This window comes from Heptranchias perlo, chromosome 39 (assembly GCF_035084215.1).
Source record: "Heptranchias perlo isolate sHepPer1 chromosome 39, sHepPer1.hap1, whole genome shotgun sequence".
Lineage (NCBI taxonomy): Eukaryota > Metazoa > Chordata > Chondrichthyes > Hexanchiformes > Hexanchidae > Heptranchias > Heptranchias perlo.
The window spans coordinates 277,017-302,973 of NC_090363.1; the positions used below are offsets into that span (position 1 = coordinate 277,017).

At 53.4% G+C, this 25,957-nt stretch overlaps 2 protein-coding genes across 4 annotated transcripts in view; one reads left to right on the forward strand and one right to left on the reverse strand.

The window, feature by feature from the left end:
• LOC137304865 (uncharacterized) overlaps positions 1-10,474 on the reverse strand; it is a 41,155-nt gene extending 30,681 nt beyond the window's left edge. For all 3 annotated transcript variants that reach the window (XM_067973663.1, XM_067973662.1, XM_067973661.1), the window contains exons 1-3: positions 10,366-10,474; positions 8,181-8,507; positions 2,245-2,586 (exon numbers count right to left, since the gene is read on the reverse strand). In XM_067973663.1, the coding sequence (XP_067829764.1) occupies positions 2,245-2,586; positions 8,181-8,507; positions 10,366-10,405 (709 nt within the window). In that variant the 5' untranslated portion in view covers positions 10,406-10,474. The remainder of the gene's footprint in view (positions 1-2,244; positions 2,587-8,180; positions 8,508-10,365) is intronic.
• A 478-nt stretch (positions 10,475-10,952) lies between these two features.
• Positions 10,953-25,957, forward strand: part of LOC137305033 (cell surface A33 antigen-like) — a 55,998-nt gene continuing 40,993 nt past the window's right edge. Inside the window, exons 1-2 of the mRNA XM_067973799.1 lie at positions 10,953-11,137; positions 18,099-18,452. Coding sequence (XP_067829900.1) covers positions 11,095-11,137; positions 18,099-18,452 — 397 coding nt within the window. The 5' untranslated portion in view covers positions 10,953-11,094. The remainder of the gene's footprint in view (positions 11,138-18,098; positions 18,453-25,957) is intronic.

The following is a 25,957-nucleotide window of genomic DNA, read 5'->3' on the forward strand; positions in this document are numbered from 1 at the left end:
CTGTCCCTGTTACTGATTCTGTCTCCGTCCCTGTTACTGATCCTCAGTCTGTCCCCCTGTTCCTGATCCTCAGTCTGTGTCCCTGTTACTGATCCTCAGTCTCTGCCCCTGTTCCTGATCCTCAGTCTGTGTCCCTGTTACTGATCCTCAGTCTCTGTCCCCCTGTTCCTGATCCTCAGTCTGTGTCCCTGTTCCTGATCCTCAGTCTGTGTCCCTGTTATTGATCCTCAGTCTGTCCCACTGTTACTGATCCTCAGTCTCTGTCCCTGTTACTGATCCTCAGTCTCTGTCCCTGTTACTGACCCTCAGTCTGTCCCCCTGTTCCTGACCCTGAGTCTGTGTCCCTGTTACTGACCCTCAGTCTCTGTCCCTGTTACTGACCCTCAGTCTGTGTCCCTGTTACTGATCCTCAGTCTCTGTCCCTGTTACTGATCCTCAGTCTTTTTCCCTGCTACTGATCCTCAGTCTCTGTCCCTGTTACTGATCCTCAGTCTGTGTCCCTGTTACTGATCCTCAGTCTGTGTCCCTGTTATTGATCCTCAGTCTGTCCCCCTGTTCCTGATCCTCAGTCTGTGTCCCTGTTATTGATCCTCAGTCTGTCCCCCTGTTCCTGATCCTCAGTCTGTGTCCCTGTTATTGATCCTCAGTCTGTCCCACTGTTACTGATCCTCAGTCTCTGTCCCTGTTACTGATCCTCAGTCTCTGTCCCTGTTACTGACCCTCAGTCTGTCCCCCTGTTCCTGACCCTCAGTCTGTGTCCCTGTTACTGACCCTCAGTCTGTGTCCCTGTTACTGACCCTCAGTCTGTGTCCCTGTTACTGATCCTCAGTCTCTGTCCCTGTTACTGATCCTCAGTCTTTTTCCCTGCTACTGATCCTCAGTCTCTGTCCCTGTTACTGATCCTCAGTCTGTGTCCCTGTTACTGATCCTCAGTCTGTGTCCCTGTTACTGACCCTCAGTCTCTGTTACTGATCCTCAGTCTGTGTCCCTGTTACTGATCCTCAGTCTCTGTCCCCCTGTTACTGACCCTCAGTCTGTTTAGTGATCCTCAGTCTCTGTCCCCCTGTTACTGACCCTCAGTCTGTTTACTGACCCTCAGTCTGTGTCCCTGTTACTGATCCTCAGTCTCTGTCCCTGTTACTGACCCTCAGTCTCTGTCCCTGTTACTGACCCTCAGTCTGTCCCCCTGTTACTGATCCTCAGTCTGTGTCCCTGTTACTGACCCGCAGTCTCTGTCCCTGTTACTGACCCTCAGTCTGTGTCCCTGTTACTGACCCTCAGTCTCTGTCCCTGTTACTGATCCTCAGTCTGTCCCCCTGTTGCTGATCCTCAGTCTCTGTCCCTATTACTGACCCTCAGTCTCTGTTACTGACCCTCAGTCTGTGTCCCTATTACTGATCCTCAGTCTCTGTCCCTATTACTGACCCTCAGTCTGTGTCCCTGTTACTGATCCTCAGTCTCTGTCCCTATTACTGACCCTCAGTCTCTGTCCCTGTTACTGATCCTCAGTCTCTGTCCCTATTACTGACCCTCAGTCTCTGTCCCTGTTACTGACCCTCAGTCTGTCCCCCTGTTACTGATCCTCAGTCTGTGTCCCTGTTACTGACCCGCAGTCTCTGTCCCTGTTACTGACCCTCAGTCTGTGTCCCTGTTACTGACCCTCAGTCTCTGTCCCTGTTACTGATCCTCAGTCTGTCCCCCTGTTGCTGATCCTCAGTCTCTGTCCCTATTACTGACCCTCAGTCTCTGTTACTGACCCTCAGTCTGTGTCCCTATTACTGATCCTCAGTCTCTGTCCCTATTACTGACCCTCAGTCTGTCCCCCTGTTACTGACCCTCAGTCTGTGTCCCTGTTACTGATCCTCAGTCTCTGTCCCTATTACTGACCCTCAGTCTCTGTCCCTGTTACTGATCCTCACCCTGTGTCCCTGTTCCTGATCCTCAGACGGTGTCCCTGTTGCTAATCCTCAGTTTGTGTCCCTGTCTGGTGGGGGGGGGGGGATCAGGTCTTAAAATAAGGAGGGGGCTGGGTGTATAAAGTCGGGGTAGGAGGCAGAACACAGAATCGGGGGGGGGGGAGACAGAACACAGAATGGGAGCGCCGCCAATAGCAGCTGTAACGTTGCATCGGAAGATCTTACTACAAGACAGGAAATGTAACCCGAGTCGGGATGAACTTTTGGGAGTGACCCACAGCTCCCTGTGTGAAAGTGCTTTATTGAGATTCTCATCCATCACATTTACCTTGAACGTCTAGTTGTAAGTAAGCAATCTCATCCCCCTTAATAAGCTTGTTGCTTTCAATTGGATTTAAAATTACTTCATAAATTCCACTGTCCTCTACTTGTAAATGTTTCAGAATGAGACTTCCAGTGAGTGGATGAAATTCTGCTCGATATTTGTAGTAGGAACTGAAAAGAATCTTCCCTGCTGAATAGCTCACGATTGCACTCTCAGTTTTGAAGTTCAGGTATCGCCACATCAGTGATTCACGGTTTTTGGCCTGAAATCCAAGAACAGCTATGGCGGAATCTACCCTGCGAACGACGTGGATTAGACGATTCACTTTGTTGGTTTCTGTATCATCTGCAAGACATGAATTAGTAAAGTTTAACACAACACTTTTAGAATGAAATACTTTTCTGCTTCAAGATTGGTCCTCGCATTGCGGTGCGAAAATTTCCAAAAGGTGGAAGATGAAGAGGTGCCTGGCCTGGGTTAAAGCCATCAAACCAAACCCAGCCTGGGCTTTCAGCACATGAATATTCCAACTGGTGACGTGGCAATCTCAACAGTAACCTTTCCCATCGGAAATGTCCGGTGAAAAATAATCACTGTCCTCTTCAAAGCCAATGGGCCTGAGAAACGCACTGACCTGTTGGGGGTGTTGGCAATATTGATGCTAAAAGCATCATGACTGTGACAGGCTCTAGGGACCGGGTGGACTGCTCCTTTCCATCAATGTCATATCTTCACACACCCACCAATCTGGAAAGCAGGGCAGGGGGGAGGGGCAGAACACAGGGTGGGGAGGGGGAGGGGCAGGAGAAAGTGGGGGGAGAGAGTACAGTGGAGGGGGAGAGAGAGTACAGTGGAGGGAGAGAGAGAGAGTACAGTGGAGGGAGAGAGAGAGTACAGTGGAGGGAGAGAGAGAGTACAGTGGGGGTGTGGGAGAGTACAGTGGAGGGAGAGAGAGTACAGTGGAGGTGGGGAGAGAATACAGTGGAGGGAGAGAGAGAGTACAGTGGAGGGAGAGAGAGAGTACAGTGGAGGGAGAGAGAGAGTACAGTGGAGGGAGAGAGAGAGTACAGTGGAGGTGGGGGGAGAGAGTACAGTGGAGGTGGGGAGAGAGAGTATAGTGGAGGGAGAGAGAGTACAGTGGAGGTGGGGAGAGAGAGTACAGTGGAGGGAGAGAGAGTACAGTGGAGGGGGAGAGAGAGTACAGTGGAGGGGGAGAGAGAGTACAGTGGAGGGGGAGAGAGTACATTGGAGGGGGAGAGAGAGTACAGTGGAGGGGGAGAGAGAGTACAGTGGAGGGGGAGAGAGAGTACAGTGGAGGGGGAGAGAGTACATTGGAGGGGGAGAGAGAGTACAGTGGAGGGGGAGAGAGAGTACAGTGGAGGGGGAGAGAGAGTACAGTGGAGGGGGAGAGAGAGTACAGTGGAGGGGGAGAGAGAGAGTATAGTGGAGGGGGAGAGAGAGTACAGTGGAGGTGGGGAGAGAGAGTACAGTGGAGGGAGAGAGAGAGTACAGTGGAGGGAGAGAGAGTACAGTGGAGGGAGAGAGAGTACAGTGGAGGGGGAGAGAGTACAGTGGAGGGGGAGAGAGTACAGTGGAGGGGAAGAGAGTACAGTGGAGGGAGAGAGAGTACAGTGGAGGGAGAGAGAGTACAGTGGAGGGAGAGAGAGTACAGTGGAGTGAGAGAGAGTACAGTGGAGGGGGAGAGAGTACAGTGGAGGGAGAGAGAGAGTACAGTGGAGGGGGAGAGAGAGTATAGCAGAGAGGGGGAGAGAGAGTACAGCGGAGGGGGAGAGAGAGTACAGTGGAGGGGGAGAGAGAGTACAGTGGAGGTGGGGAGAGAGAGTATAGTGGAGGGAGAGAGAGTACAGTGGAGGTGGGGTGAGAGAGTACAGTGGAGGGAGAGAGAGAGTACAGTGGAGGGGGAGAGAGAGTACAGTGGAGGGGGAGAGAGAGTACAGTGGAGTGGGAGAGAGAGTACAGTGGAGGGGGAGAGAGAGAGTATAGTGGAGGGAGAGAGAGTACAGTGGAGGTGGGGAGAGAGAGTACAGTGGAGGGAGAGAGAGAGTACAGTGGAGGGAGAGAGAGTACAGTGGAGGGGGAGAGAGTACATTGGAGGGGGAGAGAGAGTACAGTGGAGGGGGAGAGAGAGTACAGTGGAGGGGGAGAGAGAGTACAGTGGAGGGGGAGAGAGAGAGTACAGTGGAGGGAGAGAGAGAGTACAGTGGAGGGAGAGAGAGTACAGTGGAGGGGGAGAGAGTACAGTGGAGGGGGAGAGAGTACAGTGGAGGGGAAGAGAGTACAGTGGAGGGAGAGAGAGTACAGTGGAGGGGGAGAGAGAGTACAGTGGAGGGAGAGAGAGAGTACAGTGGAGTGAGAGAGAGTACAGTGGAGGGAGAGAGTACAGTGGATGGAGAGAGAGAGTACAGTGGAGGGAGAGAGAGTACAGTGGAGGGGGAGAGAGAGTACAGTGGAGGGGGAGAGAGTACAGTGGAGGGGGACAGAGAGTACAGTGGAGGGGGAGAGAGAGTAAAGTGGAGGGAGAGAGAGAGTCCAGTGGAGGTGGGGAGAGTACAGCGGAGGGAAAGAGAGTACAGTGGAGGGGGAGAGAGAGTACAGTGGAGGGGGAGAGAGAGTACAGTGGAGGGGGAGAGAGTACAGTGGAGGGGGAGAGAGTACAGTGGAGGGGGAGAGAGAGTACAGTGGAGGGGGAGAGAGTACAGTGGAGGGGGAGAGAGAGTACAGTGGAGGGAGAGAGAGAGTACAGTGGAGGGAGAGAGAGAGTACAGTGGAGGGGGAGAGAGAGTACAGTGGAGGGGGAGAGAGAGTACAGTGGATGGAGAGAGAGAGTACAGTGGAGGGGGAGAGAGAGTACAGTGGAGGGAGAGAGAGAGTACAGTGGAGGGAGAGAGAGTACAGTGGAGGGGGAGAGAGTACAGTGGAAGGGGAGAGAGAGTACAGTGGAGTGGGAGAGAGAGTACAGTGGAGGGAGAGAGAGTACAGTGGAGGGGGAGAGACTACAGTGGAGGGAGAGAGAGTACAGCGGAGGGGGAGAGAGAGTACAGTGGAGGGGGAGAGAGTACAGTGGAGGGGGAGAGAGAGTACAGTGGGGGTGTGGGGAGAGAGAGTACAGTGGAGGGAGAGAGAGTACAGTGGAGGGAGAGAGAGAGTACAGTGGAGGTGGGGAGAGGGAGTACAGTGGAGGGTGAGAGAGTACAGTGGAGGTGGGGAGAGTACAGCGGAGGGAGAGAGAGTACAGCGGAGGGGGAGAGATAGTACAGCGGAGGTGGGAAGAGAGTACAGCGGAGGTGGGGAGAGAGTACAGCGGAGGTGGGGAGAGAGTACAGTGGAGGGAGAGAGAGTCCAGTGGAGGGGGAGAGAGAGTCCAGTGGAGGGGGAGAGAGTACAGTGGAGGGAGAGAGAGAGTACAGTGGAGGGGGAGAGAGAGTATAGCAGAGAGGGGGAGAGAGAGTACAGTGGAGGGGGAGAGAGAGTACAGTGGAGGGGGAGAGAGAGTACAGTGGAGTGGGAGAGAGAGTACAGTGGAGGGGGATAGAGAGTACAGTGGAGGGGGAGAGAGAGTACAGTGGAGGTGGGGAGAGAGAGTACAGTGGAGGGGGAGAGAGAGTACAGTGGAGGGGGAGAGAGAGTACTGTGGAGGGGGAGAGAGAGTACAGTGGAGGGAGAGAGAGAGTACAGTGGAGGGGGAGAGAGAGTACAGTGGAGGGGGAAAGAGAGTACAGTGGAGGGGGAGAGAGAGTACAGTGGAGGGGGAGAGAGAGTACAGTGGAGGGGGAGAGAGAGTACAGTGGAGGGGGAGAGAGAGTACAGTGGAGGTGGGGAGAGAGAGTATAGTGGAGGGAGAGAGAGTACAGTGGAGGTGGGGAGAGAGAGTACAGTGGAGGGAGAGAGAGAGTACAGTGGAGGGGGAGAGAGAGTACAGTGGAGGGGGAGAGAGAGTACAGTGGAGGGGGAGAGAGAGTACAGTGGAGGGAGAGAGAGAGTACAGTGGAGGGGGAGAGAGAGTACAGTGGAGGGGGAAAGAGAGTACAGTGGAGGGGGAGAGAGAGTACAGTGGAGGGGGAGAGAGAGTACAGTGGAGGGGGAGAGAGAGAGTATAGTGGAGGGGGAGAGAGAGTACAGTGGAGTTGGGGAGAGAGAGTACAGTGGAGGGAGAGAGAGAGTACAGTGGAGGGAGAGAGAGTACAGTGGAGGGAGAGAGAGTACAGTGGAGGGGGAGAGAGTACAGTGGAGGGGGAGAGAGTACAGTGGAGGGGAAGAGAGTACAGTGGAGGGAGAGAGAGTACAGTGGAGGGAGAGAGAGTACAGTGGAGGGGGAGAGAGAGTACAGTGGAGGGGGAGAGAGTACAGTGGAGTGAGAGAGAGTACAGTGGATGGAGAGAGTACAGTGGATGGAGAGAGAGAGTACAGTGGAGGGGGAGAGAGTACAGTGGAGGGGGAGAGAGTACAGTGGAGGGGGACAGAGAGTACAGTGGAGGGGGAGAGAGTACAGTGGAGAGAGAGAGAGAGAGTACAGTGGAGGGAGAGAGAGTACAGTGGAGGGAGAGAGAGTACAGTGGAGGTGGGGAGAGTACAGTGGAGGGAGAGAGAGAGTCCAGTGGAGGGAGAGAGAGTACAGTGGAGGGAGAGAGAGTACAGTGGAGGGAGAGAGAGTACAGTGGAGGGGGAGAGAGAGTACAGTGGAGGGAGAGAGAGTACAGTGGAGGGAGAGAGAGTACAGTGGAGGGGGAGAGAGTACAGTGGAGGGGGAGAGAGTACAGTGGAGGTGGGGAGAGTACAGCGGAGGGAGAGAGAGAGTACAGTGGAGGTGGGGAGAGTACAGCGGAGGGAGAGAGAGTACAGCGGAGGGGGAGAGAGAGTACAGCGGAGGTGGGGAGAGTACAGTGGAGGGAGAGAGAGTGCAGCGGAGGGGTAGAGAGAGTACAGTGGAGGTGGGGAGAGTACAGTGGAGGGAGAGAGAGAGTACAGTGGAGGTGGGGAGAGTACAGCGGAGGGAGAGAGAGTACAGTGGAGGGGGAGAGAGAGTACAGTGGAGGGAGAGAGAGTACAGCGGAGGGGGAGAGAGAGAGTACAGTGGAGGAAGAGAGAGTGCAGTGGAGGGGGAGAGAGAGTTCAGCGGAGGGGGAGAGAGTACAGTGGAGGGAGAGAGAGAGAGTACAGCGGAGGGGGAGAGAGTGTACAGCGGAGGGAGAGAGAGAGTACAGCGGAGGGGGAGAGAGAGTACAGCGGAGGGGGAGAGAGAGTACAGTGGAGGGGGAGAGAGAGTTCAGCGGAGGGGGAGAGAGTACAGTGGAGGGAGAGAGGGAGAGTACAGCGGAGGGGGAGAGAGTGTACAGCGGAGGGAGAGAGAGAGTACAGCGGAGGGGGAGAGAGAGTACAGTGGAGGGGGAGAGAGTACAGCGGAGGGGGAGGGAGAGTACAGCAGAGGGAGAGAGAGTACAGTGGAGGGGGAGAGAGAGTACAGTGGAGGGAGAGAGAGAGTACAGCGGAGGGGGAGAGAGAGTACAGTGGAGGGGGAGAGAGAGTACAGCGGAGGGGGAGAGAGAGTACAGCGGAGGGGGAGAGAGAGTACAGTGGAGGGGGAGAGAGAGTACAGCGGAGGGGGAGAGAGAGTACAGCGGAGGGGGAGAGAGAGTACAGCGGAGGGGGAGAGAGAGTACAGCGGAGGGGGAGAGAGAGTACAGCGGAGGGGGAGAGAGAGTACAGCGGAGGGGGAGAGAGAGTACAGCGGAGGGGGAGAGAGAGTACAGCGGAGGGGGAGAGAGAGTACAGCGGAGGGGGAGAGAGAGTACAGCGGAGGGGGAGAGAGAGTACAGCGGAGGGGGGAGGCAGAGCAGAGGCGATGGTCCTGCAGGAGATGAACTCCAGAGGATTGCTGCGTTGCGTGTCGAGGTGGCCTCATATGGCGGTTTGCTATTTACCGTCCAATGTTAATTCGGCAGACCGGTTCCTGCTCTCGTTTTTTTTCTTCACTTGATCAGAGCTGTTGCCCACTTCCAAACGCCGCATTAGGGGAGGTTCATTGCTGGGATTAACCTTTACTCGATCTTTGTAACCCTCACTGATGGCAGGATCTGATCTCCCTTGGTCATATTGTAAAAGTGGGCTCTTATTACCAGGGGTTACATACTGCCACCGGGTCACATCGTCGCTTTGGAGCCCTCCTTCTGGAAATCCAGGCAGTAGCAAAGAGGAATGTTCATCACCAAACACACGACTCCCACCAACAGCAGCACCTCCTGAAAAACCTGCAACATCATCACTGCTTGAGTTTGGTCGAATGGCAGTCAAATGCTGTTCTTTCCTTTCTATTCACAAGTCTAGGCGAAGGGCCCAGGGCCAGACCACAGGCCCAGGCCCAGACCCAGACCCAGGCCACAGGCCCAGACCACAAGCCAGGACCAGACCCAGACCCAGGCCACAGGCCCAGACCCAGACCATAGGCCCAGGAGGAGAACCAGACCACAGGCCCAGGACCAGCCCACAGGCCAAGGACTAGATAAGAGGTCAGGCCCCCAGTTTAACACCAGTCCCCCAATTTGACCCCAGTCCTCCAGTTTGACCCCAGTCCCCCAGTTAGACCCCAATCCCCTAGTTTGACCCCGGGCCCCAGTCCCCCAGTTTGACCCGAGTCCTCTAGTTTGACCCCAGTCCCCCAGTTTGACCCCAGTGCCCTAGTTTGACCCCAGACCCCCAGTTTGACCCCAGTCCCCTAGTTTGAACCCAGTGCCCCAGTTTGACCCCAGTCCTCCAGTTTGACCCCAGTCCTCTAGTTTGACCCAGGGCCCCAGTCCCCCAGTTTGACCCCAGTCCCCCAGTTTGACCCCAGTCCTCTAGTTTGACCCCAGTCCCCCAGTTTGACTCCAGGCCCCAGTTCCCCGTCCCCCAGTTTGACTCCAGGCCCCAGTTCCCAGTCCCCCAGTTTGACCCCAGTCCCCTAGTTTGACCCTGGGCCCCAGTCCCCCAGTTTAACCCCAGTCCCCCAGTTTGACCCCAGTCCTCCAATCCCCCAATTGGACCGTGGGCCCCCAGTTTGACCCCAGTCCCCTAGTTTAACCCCGGGCCCCAGTCCCCCAGTTTGACCCCAGTCCCCCAGTTTGACCCCAGGCCCGAGTTCCCCATCCCCCAGTCCCCTAGTTTGACCCCGGGCCCCCAGTTTGACCCCAGTCCCCCAGTTTGACCCCGGGCCCCAGTCCCCCAGTTTGACCCCAGTCCCCCAGTTTCACCCCAGTCCTCCAATCCCCCAATTGGACCCTGGGCCCCCAGTTTGACCCCAGTCCCCTAGTTTGACCCCAGGCCCCAGTTCCCCAGTTTGACCCCAGTCCCCTAGTTTGACCCCAGTCCCCCAGTTTGGCCCGAGTCCTCCAATCCCCCAATTGGACCCTGGGCCCGCAGTTTGACCCCAGTCCCCTAGTTTAACCCCGGGCCCCAGTCCCCCAGTTTGACCCCAGTCCCCTAGTTTGACCCCAGTCCCCCAGTTTGACCCCAGTCCCCTAGTTTAACCCCGGGCCCCAGTCCCCCAGTTTGACCCCAGTCCCCTAGTTTGACCCCAGTCCCCCAGTTTGACCCCAGTCCCCTAGTTTAACCCCAGTCCCCCAGTTTAACCCCGGGCCCCAGTCCCCCAGTTTGACCCCAGTCCCCTAGTTTAACCCCAGTCCCCCAGTTTAACCCCGGGCCCCAGTCCCCCAGTTTGACCCCAGTCCCCTAGTTTGACCCCAGTCCCCCAGTTTGACCCCAGTCCCCCAGTTTGACCCCAGTCCCCTAGTTTAACCCCGGGCCCCAGTCCCCCAGTTTGACCCCAGTCCCCTAGTTTGACCCCAGTCCCCCAGTTTGACCCCAGTCCCCCAGTTTGACCCCAGTCCCCTAGTTTAACCCCGGGCCCCAGTCCCCCAGTTTGACCCCAGTCCCCCAGTTTAACCCCGGGCCCCAGTCCCCCAGTTTGACCCCAGTCCCCCAGTTTAACCCCGGGCCCCAGTCCCCCAGTTTGACCCCAGTCCCCCAGTTTGACCCCAGTCCCCTAGTTTAACCCCGGGCCCCAGTCCCCTAGTTTGACCCAGATTGACCCCAGGACCCAATCATCGGCCCCTCCAGGTTCCAGCTCCTCACCCTGACAGGCCCAAAGCAGGCTGAGGTACTCGAGCCACATGCCAGGCCCGGGGCGTGCCGTTCGCTCCGGGCGATTTAGCCTCCCGTCACCACGGAAACGGGCCAGGCTCCGCTCCCAGCGCGAGGAGGAGGGGCGGGGCCTGGGGAGGGGCGGGGTCGGCAGAGTGGGCGGGGCCTGAGGAGAGGGGCGGGGTCGGTAGAGGGAGAGGGGCGGGGTCGGTAGACGGGGCGGGGCCTGAGGAGAGGGGCGGGGTCGGTAGACGGGGCGGGGCCTGAGGAGAGGGGTGGGGTCGGTAGACGGGGCGGGGCCTGAGGAGAGGGGCGGGGTCGGTAGACGGGGCGGGGCCTGAGGATATGGCCGGTGTCGGAAGACGGGGCGGCGCCTGAGGAGAGGGGCGGGGTCGGTAGACGGGGCGGGGCCTGAGGAGAGGGGCGGGGTCGGTAGACGGGGCGGGGCCTGAGGAGAGGGGCGGGGTCGGTAGACGGGGCGGGGCCTGAGGAGAGGGGCGGGGTCGGTAGAGGGGGCGGGGCCTGAGGTGACGATATATTGACCCGTCGGCGGCTGTGGAGAAAGGCGTGGCTGGATGAGGGAGGGGCGGAGCTAGATGACGGGGGCGTTCGGCCCGTTTCCCTGGAGACGGGAAACAGGGGCAGGGGGCCAGGCCGTCCGGCCGGGCCTGTTGGACACCGCAGGCTGTATCCTGTCTCGCTGCCACAGGCTCGGGCACCATGTGGTTCCGGACCTGCTTCGCCCTGGCGTGGGTATCTCAGGGTAAGGAACCGGGAAGCGGGCCCTGGGCCTGGGATTAAACGCGGTGTCAGTGTAAGGATTAATCCCAGAGGTCAGTGTAAGGATTAATCCCAGGGGTCAGTGTAAGGATTAATCCCGGGGGTCAGTGTAAGGATTAATCCCAGGGGTCAGTGTAAGGATTAATCCCGGGGGTCAGTGTAAGGATTAATAACGGGTGTCAGTGTAAGGATTAATAACGGGGGTCAGTGTAAGGATTAATCCCGGGGGTCAGTGTAAGGATTAATCCCAGGGGTCAGTGTAAGGATTAATCCCGGGGGTCAGTGTAAGGATTAATAACGGGTGTCAGTGTAAGGATTAATAACGGGGGTCAGTGTAAGGATTAATCCCGGGGGTCAGTGTAAGGATTAATCCCAGGGGTCAGTGTAAGGATTAATCCCAGGGGTCAGTGTAAGGATTAATCCCGGGGGTCAGTGTAAGGATTAATAACGGGTGTCAGTGTAAGGATTAATAACGGGGGTCAGTGTAAGGATTAATCCCGGGGGTCAGTGTAAGGATTAATCCCGGGGGTCAGTGTAAGGATTAATCCCAGGGGTCAGTGTAAGGATTAATCCCAGGGGTCAGTGTAAGGATTAATCCCGGGGGTCAGTGTAAGGATTAATAACGGGTGTCAGTGTAAGGATTAATCCCGAGGGCCAGTGTAAGGATTAATCCCGGGTGTCAGTGTAAGGATTAATCCCGGGTGTCAGTGTAAGGATTAATCCCGAGGGTCAGTGTAAGGATTAATCCCAGGGGTCAGTGTAAGGATTAATCCCGGGGGTCAGTGTAAGGATTAATCCCGGGTGTCAGTGTAAGGATTAATCCCGAGGGTCAGTGTAAGGATTAATCCCGGGTGTCAGTGTAAGGATTAATCCCGAGGGTCAGTGTAAGGATTAATCCCGGGGGTCAGTGTAAGGATTAATCCCGGGGGTCAGTGTAAGGATTAATCCCGGGTGTCAGTGTAAGGATTAATCCCGAGGGTCAGTGTAAGGATTAATCCCGGGGGTCAGTGTAAGGATTAATCCCGGGTGTCAGTGTAAGGATTAATCCCGAGGGTCAGTGTAAGGATTAATCCCAGGGGTCAGTGTAAGGATTAATCCCGGGGGTCAGTGTAAGGATTAATAACGGGGGTCAGTGTAAGGATTAATCCCGGGTGTCAGTGTAAGGATTAATCCCGGGTGTCAGTGTAAGGATTAATCCCGGGGGTCAGTGTAAGGATTAATCCCAGAGGTCAGTGTAAGGATTAATCCCGGGGGTCAGTGTAAGGATTAATAACGGGGGTCAGTGTAAGGATTAATCCCGGGTGTCAGTGTAAGGATTAATCCCGGGTGTCAGTGTAAGGATTAATCCCAGGGGTCAGTGTAAGGATTAATCCCGGGTGTCAGTGTAAGGATTAATCCCGGGTGTCAGTGTAAGGATTAATCCCAGGGGTCAGTGTAAGGATTAATAACGGGGGTCAGTGTAAGGATTAATCCCGGGGGTCAGTGTAAGGATTAATCCCGGGGGTCAGTGTAACGATTAATCCCGGGTGTCAGTGTAAGGATTAATCCCGGGTGTCAGTGTAAGGATTAATCCCGGGTGTCAGTGTAAGGATTAATCCCGGGTGTCAGTGTAAGGATTAATCCCGAGGGTCAGTGTAAGGATTAATCCCGAGGGTCAGTGTATGGATTAATTCCAGGGGTCAGTGTATGGATTAATCCCGGGTGTCAGTGTAAGGATTAATCCCGGGGGTCAGTGTAAGGATTAATCCCGGGGGTCAGTGTAAGGATTAATCCCGGGGGTCAGTGTAAGGATTAATCCCGGGTGTCAGTGTAAGGATTAATCCCGAGGGTCAGTTTAAGGATTAATCCCGAGGGTCAGTGTATGGATTAATTCCAGGGGTCAGTGTATGGATTAATCCCGGGTGTCAGTGTGAGGATTAATCCCGAGGGTCAGTGTAAGGATTAATCCCAGGGGTCAGTGTAAGGATTAATCCCAGGGGTCAGTGTAAGGATTAATAACGGGGGTCAGCGTAAGGATTAATCCCGGGTGTCAGTGTAAGGATTAATCCCGGGTGTCAGTGTAAGGATTAATCCCGGGTGTCAGTGTAAGGATTAATCCCGGGTGTCAGTGTAAGGATTAATCCCGAGGGTCAGTGTAAGGATTAATCCCGAGGGCCAGTGTATGGATTAATTCCAGGGGTCAGTGTAAGGATTAATCCCGGGTGTCAGTGTAAGGATTAATCCCGGGTGTCAGTGTAAGGATTAATCCCGGGTGTCAGTGTAAGGATTAATCCCGGGTGTCAGTGTAAGGATTAATCCCGGGGGTCAGTGTAAGGATTAATCCCGGGTGTCAGTGTAAGGATTAATCCCGGGTGTCAGTGTAAGGATTAATCCCGGGTGTCAGTGTAAGGATTAAATCCGGGGGTCAGTGTAAGGATTAATCCCGGGTGTCAGTGTAAGGATTAATCCCGGGTGTCAGTGTAAGGATTAATCCCGGGTGTCAGTGTAAGGATTAATCCCGGGTGTCAGTGTAAGGATTAATCCCGGGTGTCAGTGTAAGGATTAATCCCGGGTGTCAGTGTAAGGATTAATCCCGAGGGTCAGTGTAAGGATTAAATCCGGGGGTCAGTGTAAGGATTAAATCCGGGGGTCAGTGTAAGGATTAAATCCGGGGGTCAGTGTAAGGATTAATCCCGGGGGTCAGTGTAAAGATTAATCCCGGGGGTCAGTGTAAGGTTTAAATCCGGGGGTCAGTGTAAGGATTAATCCCGGGGGTCAGTGTAAGGATTAATCCCGGGTGTCAGTGTAAGGATTAAATCCGGGGGTCAGTGTGAGGATTAATCCCGGGTGTCAGTGTAAGGATTAATCCCGGGGGTCAGTGTAAGGATTAATCCCGGGGGTCAGTGTAAGGATTAATCCCGGGTGTCAGTGTAAGGATTAATCCCGGGTGTCAGTGTAAGGATTAAATCCGGGGGTCAGTGTAAGGATTAATCCCGGGTGTCAGTGTAAGGATTAAATCTGGGGGTCAGTGTCAGGATTAATCCCGTGGTGACTGTAAGGAATTAATAAAGTGGGCCGGATCAATGTAAACATTTTATCGACATCCTATTTAATATCAGCTTTAACTGTCATTATACAGCAGCGAAGAAATCAACGTGTGCTTTTAAGATCTGCTTTAACAATCATTACAGGATAAGGAATAAATCAACCTGTGGGGCTTGTGTCAGCTTGTACTGCCATTGCTGCCCATGAATTTGATCACCCTCTGGGGTTAATGGCAGCCTTAACATGCAATATAGGGCAAGGAAAAGATTCATATCTGGGGATTATGGTGGTTATTTTAGTCATTGCAGGGAAAAAAATTGCTCATGGTGTGTAAATATTAGTTTTGTGACGCATGTTTTTTTTATTCATTTATGGGATGTGGACGTCACTGGCGAGGCCGGCATTTATTGCCCATCCCTAATTGCCCTTGAGAAGGTGGTGGTGAGCCACCTTCTTGAACCGCTGCAGTCTGTGTGGTGAAGGTTCTCCCACAGTGCTGTTAGGAAGGGAGTTCCAGGATTTTGACCCAGCGACGATGAAGGAACGGCGATATATTTCCAAGTCGGGATGGTGTGTGACTTGGAGGGGAACGTGCAGGTGGTATTGTTCCCATGTGCCTGCTGCCCTTGTCCTTCTAGGTGGTAGAGGACGCGGGTTTGAGAGGGGCTGTCAACGAAGTCTTGGCGAGTTGCTGCAGTGCATCCTGTGGATGGTACACACTGCAGCCACTGTGCGCCGGTGGTGAAGGGAGTGAATGTTTAGGGGTTGGATGGGGTGCCAATCAGGCGGGCTGCTTTGTCCTGGATGGTGTCGAACTTCTTGAGTATGTATCACCATGCAGTTTAATATTAGCTTTAATTGTTAGTACAGTGCAAAAATAGATCAACATTTGGGGTTCATATAATGGTTCATTGTCACTACAGGGCAATTGTAAACAATTTTACAACACCAAGTTATAGTCCAGCAATTTTATTTTAAATTCACAAGCTTTCGGAGGCTTCCTCCTTCCTCAGGTGAATGTTGTGGAAAATCAATTTTAAAATAAAATTTCTGGACTATAACTTGGTGTTGTAAAATTGTTTACAATTGTCAACCCCAGTCCATCACTGGCATCGCCACATCATGACTACAGGGCAAGTAATGGATCAACAAGTTGGGTTAATAGCAGCAGTAACTCATTTAAAGGGCAGTGATCGTAATAACCTGAGGGGTTTCATTTTAGCTTTTTCACATCAGGGCAAAAAATAGATCAAAATGTGGAGTTTAATATTACCTTTAACTGTCATTACAAGATGAGGAATTGGTCAGGGTAAGGAATAGATGAACATGTGGTGTTTAATTGTCATTAACACAACTCCTGCCCACATTAAAAATGAAGAATGAAAGAGTTGCTCTTTCAGAGCCCAGGGTTGATGCCAAGGTTCCGTCTGCAGGAGCTGCCTCTCCAGATCACTGTGTGATGGTCAAAGCTCAAGGCCAAAAACAAAATGTGAATCAACACTGACATTTCAGCAAATCCAAGCAATTAGATTGTCAGTGTCGGGTGATCAGTCTCTGGGTTTTTGCCATTTGCAACTAGGTGAGTGAATAATGAGATATAAAGAATGAAACGTCAGGGAAATAATAGCTACGGAGATCTGTGGCCGGTCCCTCCCCTCATCTCTACTCTATCCATGGTCAGAACCTCGAGAGGCTTCTCATCCTTGGGAGGTAAAGTTGTTCGATGAGGTGCACCCTTCCAGTCAGAGTGTGCTGACAGTGTGTGTCCCTCTGCAGGCAGAGAGCAAATGGACAGAGGTTGGAATGAGGATCCTGAGACAGGTGACACCCAAACATCTGCCCAAAAACACCTTAGGGCAGATTTTACAAATCTGTGCTCCCAGTGTGGAGCCATTTCCACCAGAAGAATTCAGTCTACCCTGTTATGTGAATTTTGGAACGTGCAGCACGCAGCTATCTTTCATTGCAGGGCTACCAGCAGAAAAATTACCCCACTCCTGGGGTCGCCGATTCCTCCCTCCCCCCACTCACGGGGTCTCCTATTCCTCCCTCCCCCCACTCACGGGGTCTCCTATTCCTCCCTCCCCCCAGTCCTGGGGTCTCCTCTTCCTCCCTCCCCTCCCCCCAGTCCTGGGGTCTCCTCTTCCTCCCTCCCCTCCCCCCAGTCCTGGGGTCTCCTCTTCCTCCCTCCCCTCCCCCCAGTCCTGGGGTCTCCTCTTCCTCCCTCCCCTCCCCCCAGTCCTGGGGTCTCCTCTTCCTCCCTCCCCTCCCCCCAGTCCTGGGGTCTCCTCTTCCTCCCTCCCCTCCCCCCAGTCCTGGGGTCTCCTCTTCCTCCCTCCCCTCCCCCCAGTCCTGGGGTCTCCTCTTCCTCCCTCCCCTCCCCCCCAGTCCTGGGGTCTCCTCTTCCTCCCTCCCCTCCCCCCAGTCCTGGGGTCTCCTCTTCCTCCCTCCCCTCCCCCCAGTCCTGGGGTCTCCTCTTCCTCCCTCCCCTCCCCCCCAGTCCTGGGGTCTCCTCTTCCTCCCTCCCCTCCCCCCAGTCCTGGGGTCTCCTCTTCCTCCCTCCCCTCCCCCCAGTCCTGGGGTCTCCTCTTCCTCCCTCCCCTCCCCCCAGTCCTGGGGTCTCCTCTTCCTCCCTCCCCTCCCCCCAGTCCTGGGGTCTCCTCTTCCTCCCTCCCCTCCCCCCAGTCCTGGGGTCTCCTCTTCCTCCCTCCCCTCCCCCCAGTCCTGGGGTCTCCTCTTCCTCCCTCCCCTCCCCCCAGTCCTGGGGTCTCCTCTTCCTCCCTCCCCTCCCCCCAGTCCTGGGGTCTCCTCTTCCTCCCTCCCCTCCCCCCAGTCCTGGGGTCTCCTCTTCCTCCCTCCCCTCCCCCCAGTCCTGGGGTCTCCTCTTCCTCCCTCCCCTCCCCCCAGTCCTGGGGTCTCCTCTTCCTCCCTCCCCTCCCCCCAGTCCTGGGGTCTCCTCTTCCTCCCTCCCCTCCCCCCAGTCCTGGGGTCTCCTCTTCCTCCCTCCCCTCCCCCCAGTCCTGGGGTCTCCTCTTCCTCCCTCCCCTCCCCCCAGTCCTGGGGTCTCCTCTTCCTCCCTCCCCTCCCCCCAGTCCTGGGGTCTCCTCTTCCTCCCTCCCCTCCCCCCAGTCCTGGGGTCTCCTCTTCCTCCCTCCCCTCCCCCCAGTCCTGGGGTCTCCTCTTCCTCCCTCTCCTCCCCCCAGTCCTGGGGTCTCCTCTTCCTCCCTCCCCTCCCCCCAGTCCTGGGGTCTCCTCTTCCTCCCTCCCCTCCCCCCAGTCCTGGGGTCTCCTCTTCCTCCCTCCCCTCCCCCCAGTCCTGGGGTCTCCTCTTCCTCCCTCCCCTCCCCCCAGTCCTGGGGTCTCCTCTTCCTCCCTCCCCTCCCCCCAGTCCTGGGGTCTCCTCTTCCTCCCTCCCCTCCCCCCAGTCCTGGGGTCTCCTCTTCCTCCCTCCCCTCCCCCAGTCCCTGGGGTCTCCTCTTCCTCCCTCCCCTCCCCCCAGTCCTGGGGTCTCCACTTCCTCCCTCCCCTCCCCCCACTCCTGGGGTCTCCACTTCCTCCCTCCCCTCCCCCCCACTCCTGGGGTCTCCACTTCCTCCCTCCCCTCCCCCCACTCCTGGGGTCTCCACTTCCTCATCTCTACCAGTTTCCTCCCCTCCTGAAATCCTTAAATCTAATTTCAAAATGGGCAGTCACTAAGTCGTTCTGAACTTCCGTTGATATGATACAGTCCGTTCCAGGTGACTAACATCATGTAACTTTGGATTAAAGTTGCTGTGAAACACATTTTCCTCCCTTCCTTTGTCCACATTGTAGAATAATCAAACATTAGGTAATCTTTTGAAGATCATTCTCAAAGAGTATAACAACAAAGCTGATATTTCTTGCTGATCTATTAAACTCAACCTATTCATTTCTTGCAGTTTGTACGCAAGCTACGAAAAACTCGGAAACAGAAAAGTACATTTTTGGACCCTTACATAACTCCATTTTATTATCTGGAAATGTCCGAAAAATTATAGACGGCCAACAACTCCAGTGGTCCTTTCTTGACCGTTCACACAAGACATTGATATTGTACCATCCAGTTGGCGTTAGACCTGCAGCTTTCACCTCATATTATCAACACCGGTCAACATATTATGTATCGAACGGAAGCCTGGAGCTGCACAGATTGGAAATGGCTGACAGTGGTATTTATCAGCTGACCATACAAGGATATTACAGTGAGGCACCAAGCAAGCTATTTACTTACTTAGTAATCTTGGATGTTAAAGGTAAGAAGTGCTCATGGTTTGATAGATCATGTTATGTCACACTTGCACAATACAATATCTACCTTCAAAAACAAAATACTGCAGATGCTGGAAATCTGAAATAAAAACAGAAAATGCTGGAAAGCTCAGCAAGTGAGGCAGCATCTGTCTATCTACCTTCCTGTCCCAATCTACAGTTGAGCTGGCTTTCCTCACTCTGCTCTGCCTGCGTCTCCTCCTGCCAATCAGATATCTGTGCTTCCACACATTTCATAGAAAGGTTACAACACGGAAGGAGGCCATTCGGCCCATCGAGTCCGCGCCGGCTCTATGCAAGAGCAATCCGGCTAGTCCCACTCCCTATCCTTTCCCTGTAGCCCTGCAAATTTTTTCCTTTCAAAAACACTAACAAAAACACTTTCCTTTCTAAAACACTAAAAAAAAATTCCAGAAACGTGACAGACTTTTGAAAAACATTTCACTTGTAACCAAGCATTATTACAAGAGCCATTTCTCCACTGTGTCTTTATTCACCTACATTTTTGCCAAGTTCCAGGAGAACTGCTATCGTGAAATGGTTGTTAATGGGCACGTCACTGAAAGCGTCCGGGATTTAATGACCAGCTATTAACATCCCAGTCTCAAAGCAATCCCAGAATATTGTGTGGTATGACTGCTCTCACTCGATGTCTTAAAATGTCATTTACTGAAAGCATCACAGTCGATAAATTAGTACCATAATATTTTTATGGGAAAAATTAAACAAAAAGCAGAACAATCATATCCCTCAATATGAGGTCCAAATCCGCACAGATTCTTACAGCACAGGAGGCCAATCGACCCATCGTGCCTGTGCCGGCTCTCTAAATCAGCTATCCAATTAGCCCCACTCCCCCTGCTCTTTCCTCACAGTCCTGCAAATCTTTCCTTATCAAATTCCCTTTTGAAAGTTACTATTGAATCTGCTTCCACCGTCCTTTCAGGCAGTGCATTCCAGATCATAACAACTCACTGCATAAAACAAATCCTCATCTCCTCTCTGATTCTTTTGCCAATTATCTTAAATCTGTGTCCTCTGGTTACTGACCCTCCTGCCACTGGAAACAGTTTCCCCTACTCTATGAAAACCCCTCATGATTTTGAACACCTCTATTAAATCTCCCCTTAACCTTCTCTGCTCTAATTTGCTCTATCATTCCCTCTTACACGCACACACACTTACTGTTTCTGTGTGACTTTCCGTCCCTCGCTCCATCTTTCTCTCCCTCTCTTGCACTATCTCTGTCTGTCTGTCTATCCCTTATACTGCCTCTAGCTCTCTGTCCTTTTCACACTCGCTGTCTTTTTCTCTCTTACTGTATTTGTCTCTCTTCGCTTTTGGTCTTTCTCTTCCTCTCTGTCACTTTCTTTCTCTGTCTCTCTCTTTATCTTGCTTTCTTTCTGTCTCCTCACTGTATTCCCTCCATCTCTCTTTCGCACTCTTTTACTATCTCTTGCTGACTTTCTTTCTTTGTCTTTTTCTGCTTCTTGCTCACTGTCTCTCTCTGTATCGCACTCTGTCTCATTCCATCTTGCTTTCTAACTTGCTTTCTCTTTCGCTCTATATTGGTACCAATGACATAGGTAGAAAGAGGGATGAGGTCTTGCAGGCATATTTTAGGGAGTTAGGAAAGAGATTAATAAGCAGGACCTTAAAGGTAGTAATCTCCGGATTACTCCTGGTGCCATGCGCTAGTGTGCATTGAAATATGAGGATACAGCAGATAAATGCATGGCTGGAGAGATGGTGCAGGAGGGAGGGCTTTAGATTCCTGGAGCATTGCGACCGGTTCTGGGGGAAGTGGGACCTGTACAGGCTGGATGGGTTGCATCTCAATAGGACAGGGACCAATATTGTCGTGGGGAGGTTTGCTAGTGCCGTTGGGGAGGGTTTAAACTAGTTTGGCAGGGGGATGGGAATCTGGGCATAGATTCAGAAGGGAGAAATGCAGAGCTGGAAACGGAAGGCAGAAAATTAGTATGCGAGTTTGGAAGGCAGAGGAAACAAAGGCTAGAAAATAGACAACAATGCAGAACATACTGAGTCTTACAACACCAGGTTATAGTCCAACAGTTTTATTTGAAAATCACAAGCTTTCGGAGATTATCTCCTTCGTCAGGTGAGTGAGTGAATGAGAGGTTCTCAAATCGCATATCTTATATTAGGCTGGGACACCATCACACCAATCAAAGGTGTCGTTGGTGTTCAGATAGGTTAGCCATGGAAAACAGTAGGTCCCAGTATACTGAATACACAATGGGTCAAATTACACAGACAAAGAGAGAAAGAGACCCGAAAGGCAGTGAGAGATAGAGATAGAGAGAGAGAGAGAGAATGACCCGTTGTATTAAAAACAGATAACTTTTTTTTCCTGCTGGTGGGGTTACGTGTAGCGTGACATGAACCCAAGATCCCGGTTGAGGCCGTCCTCATGGGTGCGGAACTTGGCTATCAATTTCTGATCGACGATTTTGCGTTGACGTGTGTCTCGAAGGCCGCCTTGGAGAATGCTTACCCGAGGATTGGTGGCTGAATGCCCTTGACTGCTAAAGTGTTCCCCGACTGGGAGGGAACCCTCCTGTCTGGCGATTGTTGCACGGTGTCCGTTCATCCGTTGTCGCAGTGTCTGCATGGTCTCGCCAATATACCATGCTCCGGGGCAACCTTTCCTGCAACGTATGAGGTAGACAACGTTGGCCGAGTTACAGGAGTATGAACCATGTACCTGGTGGGTGGTGTCCTTTCGTGTGATGGTGGTATCTGTGTCGATGATCTGGCATATCTTGCAGAGGTTGCTGTGGCAGGGTTGTGTGGTGTCGTGGACGCTGTTCTCCTGAAAGCTGGGTAATTTGCTGCGAATGATGGTTTGTTTGAGGTTGGGTGGCTGTTTGAAGGCGAGTAGTGGAGGCGTGGGGATGGCCTTAGCAAGGTGTTCGTCGTCATTGATGACATGTTGAAGGCTGTGGAGAACATGGCGTAGTTTCTCCGCTCCGGGGAAGTACTGGACGACGAAGGGTACTCTGTTGGTTGCAAACCAAGAGAGAGAGGGGTTTCGAGCCTCCACCTATATACCCCTCTCCCACAATGGTCCTTGCCGTTAAATGAGGCACTTCATGTCTGTTTAATCAGTTCTTACAAAGTCCTTAAGAATCTTTGATGGCTTTTGATGGTCTCTCATCATGTTGCAATTGCTTTTCTCGATGGGACATTGTTAATTCCGATTTGTAGAGCACTTGCCACACGAGGCTTCCTTTTCATCCAACGTCCTAGGTGTCAATTGGTTCTGCTTTAAAACAAAGACATGGCCCCACCATGTCTGGAGCAGTTGCCTCTTTCAATGGCCGACTGCCTCTCTGATCGTCGACCACCTGCTGTAGGTTTTGTATTAAAACAGAGACATGTCTGAAGCAGTAATTCTCCCACATTTCACTGGATGTGTTGTTGATTCTCACCTATCCTTCCATCTTAGGATTTTAGTCAATGGCCAAAGTTTTCCATACTGAGGGAAAAGGTGGAATTCCCAGAATTTTTACAACAGCTAGTCTTTCTAGTACCTCTTCTTTATCAATTTTCAACCCATCCAGTATCTCAACTATATCTTCCTTTACTGAGACTCTGGCAGCATCTTCACCCTTGGTAAAGACAGAAGCAATGTACTCATTTAGTACCTCGGCCATCCCCTGTGCCTCCATGAGTAGATCATTCTCTGTCTGTCTCGCTCGCTTTCTGTCTCGCTCGCTTTCTGTCTCGCTCGCTTTCTGTCTCGCTCGCTTTCTGTCTCGCTCGCTTTCTGTCTCGCTCGCTTTCTGTCTCGCTCGCTTTCTGTCTCGCTCGCTTTCTGTCTCGCTCGCTTTCTGTCTCGCTCGCTTTCTGTCTCGCTCGCTTTCTGTCTCGCTCGCTTTCTGTCTCGCTCGCTTTCTGTCTCGCTCGCTTTCTGTCTCGCTCGCTTTCTGTCTCGCTCGCTTTCTGTCTCGCTCGCTTTCTGTCTCGCTCGCTTTCTGTCTCGCTCGCTTTCTGTCTCGCTCGCTTTCTGTCTCGCTCGCTTTCTGTCTCGCTCGCTTTCTGTCTCGCTCGCTTTCTGTCTCTCTCACTCTCTCACTCTCTCACTCTCTCACTCTCTCACTCTCTCACTCTCTCACTCTCTCACTCTCTCACTCTCTCACTCTCTCACTCTCTCACTCTCTCTCTCAGACTCTCACTCTCTCACTCTCTCATTCTCTCTCTCAGACTCTCACTCATTCTCTGTCTCTCTCACTCTCTCTCATTCTCTGTCTCTCTCACTCTCTCTCTCATTCTCTGTCTCTCTCACTCCCTCTCTCTCATTCTCTATCTCACTCACTCTCATTCTCTGTCCCTCTCACTCTCTCTCATTCTCTGTCTCTCACTCTCTCTCACGCTCACTCATTCTGTCTCTCTCACGCACTCATTCTCTCCCTCTCATCCTCTGTCACACTCACTCACTCTTATTTTCTTTCTCTCTCATTCTCTGTCTGTCTCACGCTCTCTCTGTCTCTGTCTCACTCACTCTCATTCTCTGTCTGTCTCACTCACTCTCATTCTCTATCTCTCTCACTCTCTGTCTCTGTCTCTCTCACTCTCTGTCTCTGTCTCTCTCACTCTCTGTCTCTGTCTCTCTCACTCTCTGTCTCTGTCTCTCTCACTCTCTGTCTCTCTCACTCTCTGTCTCTGTCTCTCTCACTCTCTGTCTCTGTCTCTCTCACTCTCCCTCATTCTCTGTCTCTCTCACTCTCCCTCATTCTCTGTCTCTCTCACTCTCCCTCATTCTCTGTCTCTCTCACTCTCCCTCATTCTCTGTCTCTCTCACTCTCCCTCATTCTCTGTCTCTCTCACTCTCCCTCATTCTCTGTCTCTCTCACTCTCCCTCATTCTCTGTCTCTCTCACTCTCCCTCATTCTCTGTCTCTCTCACTCTCCCTCACTCTCTGTCTCCCTCACTCTCTGTCTCCCTCACTCTCTGTCTCCCTCACTCTCTGTCTCCCTCACTCTCTGTCTCCCTCACTCTCTGTCTCCCTCACTCTCTGTCTCCCTCACTCTCTGTCTCCCTCACTCTCTGTCTCCCTCACTCTCTGTCTCCCTCACTCTCTGTCTCCCTCACTCTCTGTCTCCCTCACTCTCTGTCTCCCTCACTCTCTGTCTCCCTCACTCTCTGTCTCCCTCACTCTCTGTCTCCCTCACTCTCTGTCTCCCTCACTCTCTGTCTCCCTCACTCTCTGTCTCCCTCACTCTCTGTCTCCCTCACTCTCTGTCTCCCTCACTCTCTGTCTCCCTCACTCTCTGTCTCCCTCACTCTCTGTCTCCCTCACTCTCTGTCTCCCTCACTCTCTGTCTCCCTCACTCTCTGTCTCCCTCACTCTCTGTCTCCCTCACTCTCTGTCTCCCTCACTCTCTGTCTCCCTCACTCTCTGTCTCCCTCACTCTCTGTCTCCCTCACTCTCTGTCTCCCTCACTCTCTGTCTCCCTCACTCTCTGTCTCCCTCACTCTCTGTCTCCCTCACTCTCTGTCTCCCTCACTCTCTGTCTCCCTCACTCTCTGTCTCCCTCACTCTCTGTCTCCCTCACTCTCTGTCTCCCTCACTCTCTGTCTCCCTCACTCTCTGTCTCCCTCACTCTCTGTCTCCCTCACTCTCTGTCTCCCTCACTCTCTGTCTCCCTCACTCTCTGTCTCCCTCACTCTCTGTCTCCCTCACTCTCTGTCTCCCTCACTCTCTGTCTCCCTCACTCTCTGTCTCCCTCACTCTCTGTCTCCCTCACTCTCTGTCTCCCTCACTCTCTGTCTCCCTCACTCTCTGTCTCCCTCACTCTCTGTCTCCCTCACTCTCTGTCTCCCTCACTCTCTGTCTCCCTCACTCTCTGTCTCCCTCACTCTCTGTCTCCCTCACTCTCTGTCTCCCTCACTCTCTGTCTCCCTCACTCTCTGTCTCCCTCACTCTCTGTCTCCCTCACTCTCTGTCTCCCTCACTCTCTGTCTCCCTCACTCTCTGTCTCCCTCACTCTCTGTCTCCCTCACTCTCTGTCTCCCTCACTCTCTGTCTCCCTCACTCTCTGTCTCCCTCACTCTCTGTCTCCCTCACTCTCTGTCTCCCTCACTCTCTGTCTCCCTCACTCTCTGTCTCCCTCACTCTCTGTCTCCCTCACTCTCTGTCTCCCTCACTCTCTGTCTCCCTCACTCTCTGTCTCCCTCACTCTCTGTCTCCCTCACTCTCTGTCTCCCTCACTCTCTGTCTCCCTCACTCTCTGTCTCCCTCACTCTCTGTCTCCCTCACTCTCTGTCTCACTCACTCTCCCTCACTCTCTGTCTCACTCACTCTCCCTCACTCTCTGTCTCACTCACTCTCCCTCACTCTCTGTCTCACTCACTCTCCCTCACTCTCTGTCTCACTCACTCTCCCTCACTCTCTGTCTCACTCACTCTCCCTCACTCTCTGTCTCACTCACTCTCCCTCACTCTCTGTCTCACTCACTCTCCCTCACTCTCTGTCTCACTCACTCTCCCTCACTCTCTGTCTCACTCACTCTCCCTCACTCTCTGTCTCACTCACTCTCCCTCACTCTCTGTCTCACTCACTCTCCCTCACTCTCTGTCTCACTCACTCTCCCTCACTCTCTGTCTCACTCACTCTCCCTCACTCTCTGTCTCACTCACTCTCCCTCACTCTCTGTCTCACTCACTCTCCCTCACTCTCTGTCTCACTCACTCTCCCTCACTCTCTGTCTCACTCACTCTCCCTCACTCTCTGTCTCACTCACTCTCCCTCACTCTCTGTCTCACTCACTCTCCCTCACTCTCTGTCTCACTCACTCTCCCTCACTCTCTGTCTCACTCACTCTCCCTCACTCTCTGTCTCACTCACTCTCCCTCACTCTCTGTCTCACTCACTCTCCCTCACTCTCTGTCTCACTCACTCTCCCTCACTCTCTGTCTCACTCACTCTCCCTCACTCTCTGTCTCACTCACTCTCCCTCACTCTCTGTCTCACTCACTCTCCCTCACTCTCTGTCTCACTCACTCTCCCTCACTCTCTGTCTCACTCACTCTCCCTCACTCTCTGTCTCACTCACTCTCCCTCACTCTCTGTCTCACTCACTCTCCCTCACTCTCTGTCTCACTCACTCTCCCTCACTCTCTGTCTCACTCACTCTCCCTCACTCTCTGTCTCACTCACTCTCCCTCACTCTCTGTCTCACTCACTCTCCCTCACTCTCTGTCTCACTCACTCTCCCTCACTCTCTGTCTCACTCACTCTCCCTCACTCTCTGTCTCACTCACTCTCCCTCACTCTCTGTCTCACTCACTCTCCCTCACTCTCTGTCTCTCACTCTCTCTGTCTCTCTCTCTCGTCCTCTCTCTCTCTCGTTCCCTCTCTCGCTCGTTCCCTCTCTCGCTCGTTCCCTCTCTCGCTCGTTCCCTCTCTCGCTCGTTCCCTCTCTCGCTCGTTCCCTCTCTCGCTCGTTCCCTCTCTCGCTCG